The 12,440-nt window shown below is 37.9% G+C and overlaps 1 protein-coding gene across 5 annotated transcripts in view; it reads right to left on the bottom strand.

Moving 5' to 3' along the window:
- Nucleotides 1-12,440, bottom strand: part of plekha5 (pleckstrin homology domain containing, family A member 5) — a 105,172-nt gene that overhangs the window by 12,487 nt on the left and 80,245 nt on the right. For 3 of the 5 annotated variants that reach the window (XM_055155668.1, XM_055155670.1, XM_055155672.1), the window contains 5 exons: nucleotides 12,226-12,341; nucleotides 9,387-9,896; nucleotides 6,453-6,933; nucleotides 5,657-5,740; nucleotides 3,115-3,168 (listed from right to left, as the gene is read on the bottom strand). In XM_055155668.1, the coding sequence (XP_055011643.1) occupies nucleotides 3,115-3,168; nucleotides 5,657-5,740; nucleotides 6,453-6,933; nucleotides 9,387-9,896; nucleotides 12,226-12,341 (1,245 nt within the window). The remainder of the gene's footprint in view (nucleotides 1-3,114; nucleotides 3,169-5,656; nucleotides 5,741-6,452; nucleotides 6,934-9,386; nucleotides 9,897-12,225; nucleotides 12,342-12,440) is intronic. The other 2 variants (XM_055155669.1, XM_055155671.1) reach the window with 1 other exon arrangement.

Below are 12,440 nucleotides of genomic sequence, written 5' to 3'. Positions count from 1 at the left end.
CCAACAGAAAAGTTATAGTACATCTTTAGAGTACACTTTGGATAAAAGGGCTTTCACACAAGCTTCTAAGAAATATAATTTAAAAATGTATCTTATGTACAGCATCTGGCACATGGAGATTTATGACCCACAGTCATTCTTCCTGTCACAGCGTGTTAGAGTATAGCAAGAGAAAAGCCTGTAAAAATAATGTCAGCTGGTGCACAATTTTACTTGTTCTGTATGTGATGTGGTTATTTTACATTATACAAATCCATTTACAAGGCTTAAGACCAGCAAAAAGTCATGTATTACATATTCCATTATTTACATTAAGACATGTAGTATTTCCCAAATCTCACACAGGACTATTATCACAGTTATCGATCAACATTATGATGTTTTTTGACACTGTAAGGAAGGCTTCAAGAGCTAGTACACTGTAAAAAAGTGTTTTTTTAAATCATAATCCTGTGGTGTAGTGTGGTGTTAGTACTAAGTAAAAATTAATATTTTTTAAGTTTTAGTTCAGATAACAGCAATTTTATTACAAAATTAGTTGAGGATTATAGAAATTGATTAAATAATTTCAGTCAATAGTTGCTTCTTAATATCAGCTGCACTAAAACTGAGCAAAAGCAGTACTTATTGTAACATGCAATTTTGAGACATTTGAGATTTCAATATTGCCACCGTTTCTACTGTACGCCCCACTCACACTTGCACCCATTCAGTCCGTTCTCCGGATGAGAGCCACCCAGCCACACAGTGAAAGCAGAAGCACCCATAGGACCATGTGGCATTCAACAGTAATGAACATGCACAACATTATAGCACGGTTCAGGATCTCAGAGTGACGTGTACAGTGTGGGGAGCAGGACTACAGGGAGACACCACGGCAGCTCAAACAGGTACTGGCAGTGCAGCTGGTGTTTAGCTGAATGCCAATGGAGAGGTGAAGGTGGCCGCACTTTTACACCCCGGAGCATGGTCACAAAAGTGGCAGTGATGTGAGGGACGGCAGCGCGCAAACACAACCCCCGCTAATCTTCTACAGCAGCAAAGGACTTAAGAAATACTCACAAAGAAGTAATTTTAAAATATCATACTATCTTTTTTTTCTGTTTCTCCTTACCCACCTCTTGTATTTAACCCAGATATATTTTGTGTGAATTAAGCACTTTTCTCAACTTTTAATGGCCAAAATGAAGTCATAATGATGCTAACATCAGCTAGCATGCTAACAGCACACTTCCTGGTTCTCTGAGGATTCAGACAGCACATTTTGACAAGAGCTGCTTTTACAATATATCTGTACTGGCAAAACTTTGCTTTATAACATAAAGAAATGGCAAAATCCTTTATTAATTAGATAATTGTATATGTGCATTATAATTTGGTATATTTTATTTCATATAGCATTGTATTTGCACAGGATTGGGACTGGTCAGTGAGGGCTTGTGAATGTTTTGAGTGCAAATCTAGCTTTATTTACACCATGAAGTTGCAGCTTTAACAATGAATTAATAAACCTTTTTGTTAATTCATTAACAGTTGATATCAAAATACGGAATTCAATAAACATCCCTAGTATTTGAGTTATAATATTCAGTACTACTTCCATGGAATAATAAGTGTCTGTAAAGTCTTTACCTGCCAAGTCCAGGTGGCTTAGAGAGGAAAGCGGAGTTGGACAGATGATAAAAACTCACTGACCTTAACAGAGAAGCCCATAGACTAAACAAGAGCAGTGTGCCAGATTCAGTCCCAAAGCTAGCCCACATTTTAAACTTTAAATACTACTGCAAAGAAAACCGTATCAAGCCCCTGCACACAAACCCGGGGGACGAGGGATTTCAAAGTGAGGCGAACACACTGACAACATCTTCAAAAACAAGTCATGCTCAACAGTGGCATGACTTTCCACAATTAAAGGGGACATTAAAAGCAATGAATGGAGAGGGGGGACCGGTCTCGAGATGCCATGAGGACATAAAAAGACCAAAAAGAAGAGACACTGGTGAGGATGAGGAGCACAGGCGTCAGTTGGCCTGCTTACTTGTTTGTACAGTTGAGGCCGTGAGGCAGAGTTCTCAATCAAAGAGTGTGTCATGGCGATTAAAGGGCCATTTTCCTTCATCTATGGTCCAGTGTGGAGAGGAGCAAGCAGCAAGTTTAGAGCAATGTCTTCAAGCACAGTACCCAGATTCAGCTTAGATTTACTGACAAACAAACTGCTCAAGAAGGCCTTTATACGTTAATGGTTATGAGGTTATACAGTATCCTTATAGCTTACTGGTAAAGTTAGCACAGGCAATTTTACTAAGCAAGGAGCATTCTGTGGAAAAGTTCACTGCATGTAGTTGATTAAAACTTGGGATGCACTGAACCGATACTGTTATCAGATCCTGAAAAAACTGCTGGATCAGATATCGGCTTCCAAATATTGGTTCAACCGATATCATAGTTGGAAGATTTATATTACTGATGTAATGAGACTTTATTTACTGGCTATAGTCGGCCCAGAAAGCAAAACTGCTCTGTCGTTAGTTGAGAGATAAATAACAGCCACATACTACATTTAGATCAGTTCTGTCGTATATTAAATTTGTTTAAAGGAAATAAATGCTGTTTTCAGTCTCTGCACTAGTATCGGTTGATATTGGGTATCAAGACCTAACAAACCTTATATACCTATACATATATTATAGCATGTAATCTAATAATTATTATATAATGTTAGCTTATAAATACTCATCTACTGACTGAGGGACAAATCTATCTCTAATGTACTCATTTTATTTAAATGTGTAAGCTACACTCACCACCCCATACATAAAACTATTTACATTTTACTTATACAACTAAAACAATGAGATTGAACTTTTCCACTTTTCATTTTTAAAAGTACCTACATGTTTTACTTCAGCACTACAGAGAAATATAAGTTTAGCATAGCCATAAGCTCATGAATGAAAGGGCCAATAGCAGCTGTTGTAAAGGAGCTCAGCATCTTTAACATGCTCATCATTATCAATGCAATGCGACTGTCTTTCAGTTGCCTTTGAAAAGATAGTACCAAAAGCTTCTATTTTAACAAGAGTAAATGAGTCATATAACCATGCTTTACCCCACCTGGTTGTCCAAATACATGAGGTTCCTATGGAGATGATGGGAAAGAATGTCGTTCTACCATCAGCAGCAAAAAGACGAGAGAAGAGGTAACACAAGAATGAGACAATGTAGATAAAAACATCTCTCTCTCACACACACATATGCATACATACACATACACACAAAGACAGATGTAGAATCAATTTAAGTGCATGGCATATTTTGTACCAGGAAGAAAAGAAAGGAAGGGACCTCTCAAGGTGAAAAAAATGGGTCAGGTTTGAGATGTGCTACATAGAGTTACAGTATAGGACACACAGCCCCTGAATATACAACAAATATGACTGGAACACAACTTGAACATCAAATGGCAAAATCAGACATGTAAAAATGGTACTAGATTAAAATAAATGCCCACACTCTTAAATACTTAACCAGGCCACTCAGACCATTTGTTTTGAGTTATTTATTCCTCTTTCCATTTTGGTTTTTCCTTCTTTAGTTGCCATGGTAAATACATAACTGCTTGCATATCAAATAGATAGGCTATAATTTTGTCACAACCCTATTTGTTTATCGAGGCTTGGGACAGACACAAGTATGCACAATGTTATTCACAGAGGCTGGATTATGTCTTAAACACACACTAAATCAATTTAAAGGTGCACTATGTAAGATCCAAAATCTTCTATTCTCTAAGGAGATATTGTTGTTTTGCCTGGACTAACATAAATATAAATGTATTTACATATGTTTTGCCTAGAATTAAGTAAATGAAAGATAACATACTGTAAGTTTATGCCATATTGTGGAACATTCCAGGCAAAGCAATAACAGAACATCATGAAACATGGTGGTGAAGAATCCTCCACCAGAAAACATACACAGTGCACATTTAACATAGATGTATTCATAGGTTTTAGCTTCCTGTTATATGTGATATTTTGAAGACATTTGCCCATTCAAAAGATATATTTGTTTTGAATTGTTAATTACTATGGCAATGTTGATAGATTTTCATCACTCTGAAACCCATGGATAGTGAAAAAACAGAAATGACACAAAAACGCAAACAGTCCAAAATAGAGAATAGAAAGAAATAATTATGAAAAAAAACAAAAAAACAAAACATGTTCTTCTTGGTAGTGACCCAAAATGGGGACGTTAGATACTCCACCACACACACACAGAGCATGCTAACTCACAGCCCTGCAGCCCTCTCTTGGGGCCTGACCTTTGGGTTTTCTCCGTCCGTGTTTAGCTGCATTAGTTGTGCTAGAGTATGCTCCCGGATACTGTTTAGTTCTGCCTGCTGCCGACGCAGCTTTATCAGCAGCAAAGTCAGTTCTTCAGGCTGAAAGGTTAGGAGGTAGATGGTAGGAGGCATAACAGCAAGGAAGCAGAGGAGAGAGGACACACAAGGTCAAGAGGTCAAGAGGGCAAAGGTTAGAACAGTTACTATAGTGAACATGCAGCACAAGGCAAAGGGATTATTCAGACGTTAGAAGTCAGTTATAAGAGCTTCAAATAAAAACCTCTATTAACTAAGGGTGAACAATTTTAGAATATTGTGCCAAGAAAAAGGTTAGAAATTCGAGACAGCTGAAATCAGAAGCAGTATTTGGGAGTCCATTTGAATTAAACACATTTATAAAGTAGAAATGCTGCCAGAATGTTTAAAGAGATTAAAAAAACAAGCATAATACCCAGATAACTGACAGTAAAATTACTCTAGTCAAGTATTTTTTACTTATCCATGTATAAAAATACTCTAAAACAAATCCAGTTGATCTAATAATATTGTTTTCATACTATTTATTTATTTATTTTCAATCGAATTATTGAACAGGCATCAATACTGGAAAATGATCTACATGTATATCAGAACAAGCAACTGTATGATATATTTTTTTGAAACTACAGTAATCTTGGTAAAAGGTTTTCTCCAGAGTAACAAAATTGAATATGAAATGAAATTTGAGTAAACTGACAACACAAGCTAGGTATGAATTCCTAACCAAATACTGTGCTGTGCTGTCACTGACAGTTTTAGCCATATTTAGGTCCAAAATCAGGATTTCTGTGCCTCATTCTAACGATTCCACTTCATTTTGAATATTAATGTACATCTGTACAAAAATATGCAGCTGTAATAACATAATTTCTTTAAGATTTAAATTTACTCCATTTGGACAATGCACATAAATTCCTGATCTATCTTAGCGTGTGCCGAGTGATGGGGTTTAACGTCTCTGCTGATGCAGGGCCAGTCCAAGAGCTCCTGAAGTGCGCATTCCCTAAATCCTACTTGGAACATAGATCCTCATTTTGCCTAAATCTGTCTTCTATTTAGGTTAGGTCGTGTCTTATTGGAAAAAAACATTGAAGGAGAGTAAGAAGGGGTTGAGAGGGAGGATAAATGGACGATGTGGAAACAAACTTGTTTTCTATTAAGTCTAAATTATACAAGCGATGAATAAGATAAATGACATTGTGGTTTTGGAGAGTACACACACACATACACACACATAAGCTCTGAAAGCACGAGGGAAGTTTGACTCACTGTTTTGCCTTGAAGAGATTGAGCTGAGATGGTTTGGACTGGGATTCCTGCAGGCATTGACCTCCGATCAGGCGGATAAGCATACTGAAAGACAACATGACAATAATGTAGATATTTTTTTAATTTTATTTTGCTTTTTTCAGCATTAAGCAAACCTGTACAAAATATCTGTAAAACTAAAATACTTGCCCACAATGTTAATCATAGCTTGAGGCCAACATAAAAAGTCCACTGACTTGTGACTCCATGTGGTTTGGTTTAGTTAATGGTCACTGAACTTTTTCAGAATTACATTAAATGTGCCTTAAAGAAGACCTTTTCAGCAAAATGGACTTTTAACCATGTTATAGTTGTTTCCCCTCACCATTTACTCATCCAAAGTTGTATTTAGAGTGATTCGTCACTGCAGTTTTCTAACGTGGAAGTCAACAAGCGATTTAAAATGTCCAAATTATAACATAATGATCCTAAGGGTGCAATAGATTATTACTATATAGCAGACACAAGCACAATAGGTTTTCTTTAAATAACATTTCTGGTGGAGGCCCGCCGCCTGCTTTTCTCAAAGGATATGACATTGCTTTGATGAGAATATAGCATTAAACTGATTTATTTCCATAGGAATTATCAAGTGTCTGAGGAGAGGCAAGCCTGCTCACTGAAAGAATGTAATCATTTAAGGTTTTTTTATAGTTACACTGTGCACTTTTAAACACTGGTCAAAAGTAGAATATAATAAAAATCAGATAAAAAAGATGTATTTATTGAAAAAATGTCATTTAAATGAAAAGTTTACCTTGCTGACTGGCGGCCTGAGCCTCCTGTCCATGCCCATATCCCTCCTGTAGACTGGAGAGGACAGCTCAGAGCGTGCAGTGCTCATGTTGTAGGACCTCATGGGCGAGTAACCTCCGTACATGGACAGGGAGCCGTGGGAGGGCGAGGGGGGGATGGAGTGGCTGGGCGGGGCATGATCTGACAGGTTAATCATGGTTTTGGGACTGGCCATGTTACTGTACAATCCTGAGTGTCTGTTATAGGCCTGTCTCTGCTGCCATTCATACAACTGCCACAAGGTGTCATCTCTCATGGAGCGGCGTTTGTCGGCTGGGGAGGGACCCAGGGCCTGATCATACAGAGAGGGGGACATGCTGCAGATACTGTCCCGCTGTGCCATGCTGTTCCGGGGCATGCTGCGGTACCCGTCCCCATACTGAGGCATGTATGGGACACGATGACTGGGCATGTTTCTTGGCATTGTCTGGTATGAAGTAACACTGTGGAGAGAATAAGAATTATATTACTGTTAATAGTTGCAAATGATCAGTGGTGAGATATTAATGGTTAATTATTTGTTTAATTTAATTTTAATTATTTTGGTCACTTTCACATTTTCTCATTTACAATAATGTGGAAAACACACTATAAACCACACCTCTGTTTCCAAAGGAGCATTTAGACATTAAAGCTCCTTCTATTGTCAGCAACGGGAATGAACAATGGGAAAAATAATCAAATCAAGTTCTTATGAATGTTATGCTAATAAAACCAAGCATCTGTTATGAATACAATTTGACCGCAGAACGAGACCAGTGATGGCTTATGAGAATTCAGGAGTTTTAACTGTAACGCAACAATCTGGACAGAATGCAATCGGAGTATTTCGGAGTGCTCAGAGAAGACAACTTTAGATTAAAGGATTAATGAAAATGAAGAAGTGTGAATAAAACAATATAAAGCCCCAAATATGTTTTTGAGAGGACAACAACATAACTTGGTTAAAAGCTCAACAAAAAGCTTAAAATCTCAAAAAAGTCAATTAGTAACTAAATGGTAGTTTGCCAATGTGTGGTTGTCACAGTTAGGGTAAAAAAGATACATTTATAATAGTGAAAAGTACTAGTATAGCAATACCAAAATCTAACTTGATCCAAAGTTGAATTATATGTGCGGTAAACAGAGCAATGGAAAAAGAAATTCTCAAGTTATTAGTGTAATTATAAAATATAAACCAATATTAATGTATTATTTAGGGCACCTCTTTCAGTATAGAAAATAAATGCATACAAGTAGAAAATGAACTAACTAGAGTTCCCTAGTGGGTAGGAACAGAGAAAAGCCAAGCCAGCACAAAAACATGCTGCTGAGGAGATATATAGAAGATCAGATACATACTAAGTTTCAGCCAAGTCAAATGAGAACCAGAGCAATGCCAGTAAGAAACAAACTCCACTAATTAAGTTTTGCAGCTACTTTGTACTTGTTATTTTAAATGTCATGTATATACACTGGCATGTGCTGTAAACACTCTTTGTTGACAAAACATACTTTAAGTCGTAAACATCTTTGGAGAAAAAGCCATGGACGCCAAACCCTGAATTAACATTAGAGTCTCAGTTCTGAAGTCAAGGTTGTCTGAAGTGGCTGTTTATCCATCTAACATGTACTTCAGAGTCACAGTGTTATTTATAGGCTAGTCTAGTGAATGATTTTAATATTGGATTTTAATATTGCCACATTGATTCAATAACAATAAAAAAGAAAACTGTTTATGTTTTTGTTATGGTAACATTTTTGTTTTGGTTCTCGAGCCGATTATCCAATCACAAACCTGAATGAACTCTTCAAACTGGATTATCAGCGAATAAAATCACCTTGTGTTTGTGTCCTCAGTAAAGAAGCTAATAGTCTCCCAGCCGATACCAATATCCAATATTTATCTTTCTTCTATGTCCAATAATCAATATTTTACCATACCAAGTCAAGTTGTAATAAAGTTTACAAATGAACTTTTCACTTTTGGCAAAGAAATATTACATTTTTTTTCTGTTGTTCTGCTCATATAGCAGCAGTCAGCAAACCTCTAGAGGCCACAGTGCCACAGAGGGCACGCAGAGGGATTCTGAGGGGCACATGTAGAGAAATTGTCAGAAAAAAATATGATGTCCTGCTGTGCTCAATGACGCGTCATAACTGCCGTGCACTTGCTACCACAGCTCAAAACTGCTTCTGTAATGACTGTCTGCGCTCAGTCAGCCTCTCCCCACTTACTGGCCACAGCGGCTTTCAGGGCTTTCCTCCACTACACATATGCGCACACTGGAACGAGTATAAACTACAAACGGAATTAAATAATAAACACATAAAGAATAAAATATAAATATAATAATATAATATTAATATATATTTTCTCTAATCATTTAAAGAGTTTTAACAGTTCTTGAAATAAAGTAGGCATCATTAGGAATAAACGATGGTGCTGAGAATATTAAGTAAGAGCAAAAAGGCACCAAAAAGCACCAGAATTAAGAGATTTACTTCAGTTCACTCCAAATTTTCTTAGAAAAATTCCTCCAAATCCCCTTTTCATGATTGCATGAAGAGTCAAGGGGCGGTTTAATACCATTTAGACCACATAACATTTTGAGTAACATTATGAATGAATGAGCTGCACTTAAAGTACAATGTTGTAGTTCTTACATTGTACTTTTGTGGCAATTTAAGATTAAAGTTAAAAAAAGTTTAATATCATGTGGCTAGCAAGTGGTGGCATACTGAAGAGGCCTGAACTTTTCGAAATGGCACCCGGAGCCAAAAAATTTGCTGACCCCTGTCCGACAGAATCTTTGAACTCATAAAATGCTGACAAAAGTACTGATTAACATTTTCTTTCTGAACTTTGCGCAATTTTGAAACCTATCATCAAACATTGTTCTAACCCCGAACTGACCTCCTCGTATCATCGTCCTGCCCACGTCCCCTCTGCGTGCGCACCCACTGCTCTAGCTGCTGCATGGAGTTAGTCCGGCTCAGGGTGCGGTCGGGCTCAGGGTGGGCGGGGCTTCGCTGAGTGGAGACGGCAGGTGTTTCGTCCAGACACGTCTCCCCTCCTCCATTCACCTGGGGCCCATTGTGCTGTCCATCGGTCTCTGCGGGCGTCCTCTTTGACACTACATTAGCCGTGACAGCTGCCGCTTGGTTTGGCTGTAGTTTGATACTGTTGATTTTGGTGAGGGGCCGTTCACGCTCTTCTCCATCTTTCTGAAAACCGTATCTTTCTGCGTCCCGATGCTTCCGCTCCTCCTCGGCTGAGATGGGGCTGACAGGTGCGGCGTGCTCCCGGGCCACCTCTATATTGCGTTCGTTGTTTTGGATTTCTGGTTGTGTGAGTGCTGGTCTGTGATTGGCCACATGGTTGATTTCTTGAGGTCCACATTGCTCCACTTTTAGCCTGTCCAACCTGCAGATCAGAAAGAAAAACAAGTTATATAAACGTTTTTTGATGAACTGCATTATAAACTAGATTCAAGAAGTATTAAATGGGCTATAGCTTGGACAATGTTTAGTCAACTGCAGTAATAAAATTCAGTTGCCAGACTGCCATAAAAGCCACTTTGTTGTTACTGTGTATGTTGGGTGAAACCGGATTATCTGGAGAAAACTGACTGAGATATGTGAACAACAGAAAGGCCTCTCACAGCCTGGTAATCAAACCTGGGACCTTATTGGTGTGAGGACAGAGTGTTGAATCTGACAACCACATAGTATTAGTCAGCAAAAATATTACATTGACTGCTAGCTACTTAGCCATCTAGTTTTACAGAACAGTTTTTCTAAACCAACAATACAAATGCAATTACCATCAGGCAATGTTTTCCCACCTTTTTTCCCCCTGAGTAGATGCTAAAAATCCCCATAATCGCCTAAATAAATTCAAATGTTTTTAGTACAATAGCAGTCGTTGTGGGCTCTGCAGGCAGCAATCAAATTTCCCTTTTTAATGAGTGTTTTATGACATTGTGATTAAAATACTATTAATTGTTCAGTGGTAGGAGATTCTAACAATAGACTGATGGGAAAAAATTATGGGGAAAGAAACAAAACCAGTGAAGATCCGTAGTGTTTTCTGCAGCTACTAGAAGCACATAAAGCCAAACCAGATCCCTTCGTAAAACTACTTCTGTATGGAGAGGTTAGATGTGTTGAGCTGGGACTGCAATAGTCTATTTGTTGTTCCTTTAAACCTCTCCTAAAGACCTGTCCATGGCTCTAAGCTCCTGGGGGAGGCTCAGTGGTAATAGACACCGCTGCACCTTGGCCCCCGAAACACCGAAGGTCAACGCTTCAAAGTTCAGATCGTTCCCCACAACAGCACGGCTCACTGGGTTAGCAATGAATAGGGCGATAGCAAGGGCACGCCATCCAACTTTCCACTTGTATTCTTTTATATAGTCACACCAGAGCACTGATGTCTTTACCAGCTTCAGTGACTTCATATTCCCCAACAGAGCACAGTTTCAGCCATGTTTTAAGCTTTTAGGGCAATTTTTTAAAATCAATAATGCAACCACAAGTGGTGAAATGGAAATACTATAGAAAGAGGTTTTCTTACCAACACAGAGGGTAAGAAAACCTCTTTCTATCCAGACAGCATTTTTGTCTGGATATGTTATTGTTATGCCTGGAATGTTTTGGCAGTATAGTATTAAACTAATCTATTTTTCATATGCATATTCTTAATGTAAATGCGGTCACTTCCCCAAACATCTGACATTTACCTTCTCTTTATGGAAATTAGGTAAAATGCCATACTGTGGAACATTTTAATCAATAACAAGGAATAGCAAGCAGATGGGAGGCGCTCCAGCAGAAAAGTTCTCTAGTGCACCTTTAAAGCTGTAAAAATGTAATATATTTTTTTCAACGCTCACAATCTCATGTTAATAGAAACAAACATCAAATAAAGTGAATAATTAATCTCAATGCTGTTAAAATGCATTTAAAATAATACAAACGCTGCTTTTATTTCTGTCTGTGACTACAGTGCTCCGGAGTTGAACCTTAACGGAGTTGGGCCTCTGCAGTGCTGTGTAATTACTGAACACTTGAGCAGTCCGCCTCTGCTCGCTCATGTAAGAAGAGGGCATTAGTCCAGCCCTGTGCCAAATGACAGACATTGATTTAGCACAGTTTGGAAAGGAAAAGTCAAACTAAATGCTAACTGTGGCCGGTACAAACTCATGACCATTTAACTCTTAATCTTACTAGTAGAATATTTATAGTAATTTATGATTAAGAAATGTTGACTCAATAAATTCTAAGAAAGCATGTATGAATATGAGTTTTACCACTTTAAAGGACCTATATTACGCTATTTTATTATCTATGCAAATCACAAACATACCTGGACCCAGCATTACCAATATCTACTAAACTAAAGGCAAAAGGTAGCTCTAGAGATGTAGACAGACTAATAATAAAGGGCAACTCAAACATGTGTGAATGAAACAAAACATAACTCCAGGTATGTTTTTGAGGAGGTAACAACTTTATAATATGGCTTAAAGGTTTTGTGTAATATAAGACCTTTAAGGCATTTCTTTTTCTTTTTTTTTGACTACTTTTATTTCTTGTAGTGTCCTTTTTCATATTTGGTTAGCACTACTTTTACACAAAAACCCTTAGACAACTTGACAAGACATACCTAACCATTGAAGTTGTCCTTTATTATTTATTTAAAAAAAATAATGTTAAACAATAAAATCCCATGTTATAGCATCTTCACAAACCTTATGACTGGTTCTGAATGCACAAGAGCTGCATCCGTCATCACTTTCATCCACGACTCCATCTCTTTGGCAGTGTCTGTGCAAAAGTAGTACGTCCTCATGTTCGGGTGTGTGGCCTGAGTTCACATGGGACAGGGTCAGGGGTCAAAGTAAACGTAACCTGCAAAAGAAAAAGGAAAATGTTGTATTGGTTTGTGCAGTGGTGTAAGAAGTAC

This window comes from Boleophthalmus pectinirostris, unplaced genomic scaffold (assembly GCF_026225935.1).
Source record: "Boleophthalmus pectinirostris isolate CB_2022bp ecotype Guang Dong unplaced genomic scaffold, ASM2622593v1 HiC_scaffold_2, whole genome shotgun sequence".
Lineage (NCBI taxonomy): Eukaryota > Metazoa > Chordata > Actinopteri > Gobiiformes > Gobiidae > Boleophthalmus > Boleophthalmus pectinirostris.
This window is presented reverse-complemented; position numbering and strand designations above follow the sequence as displayed.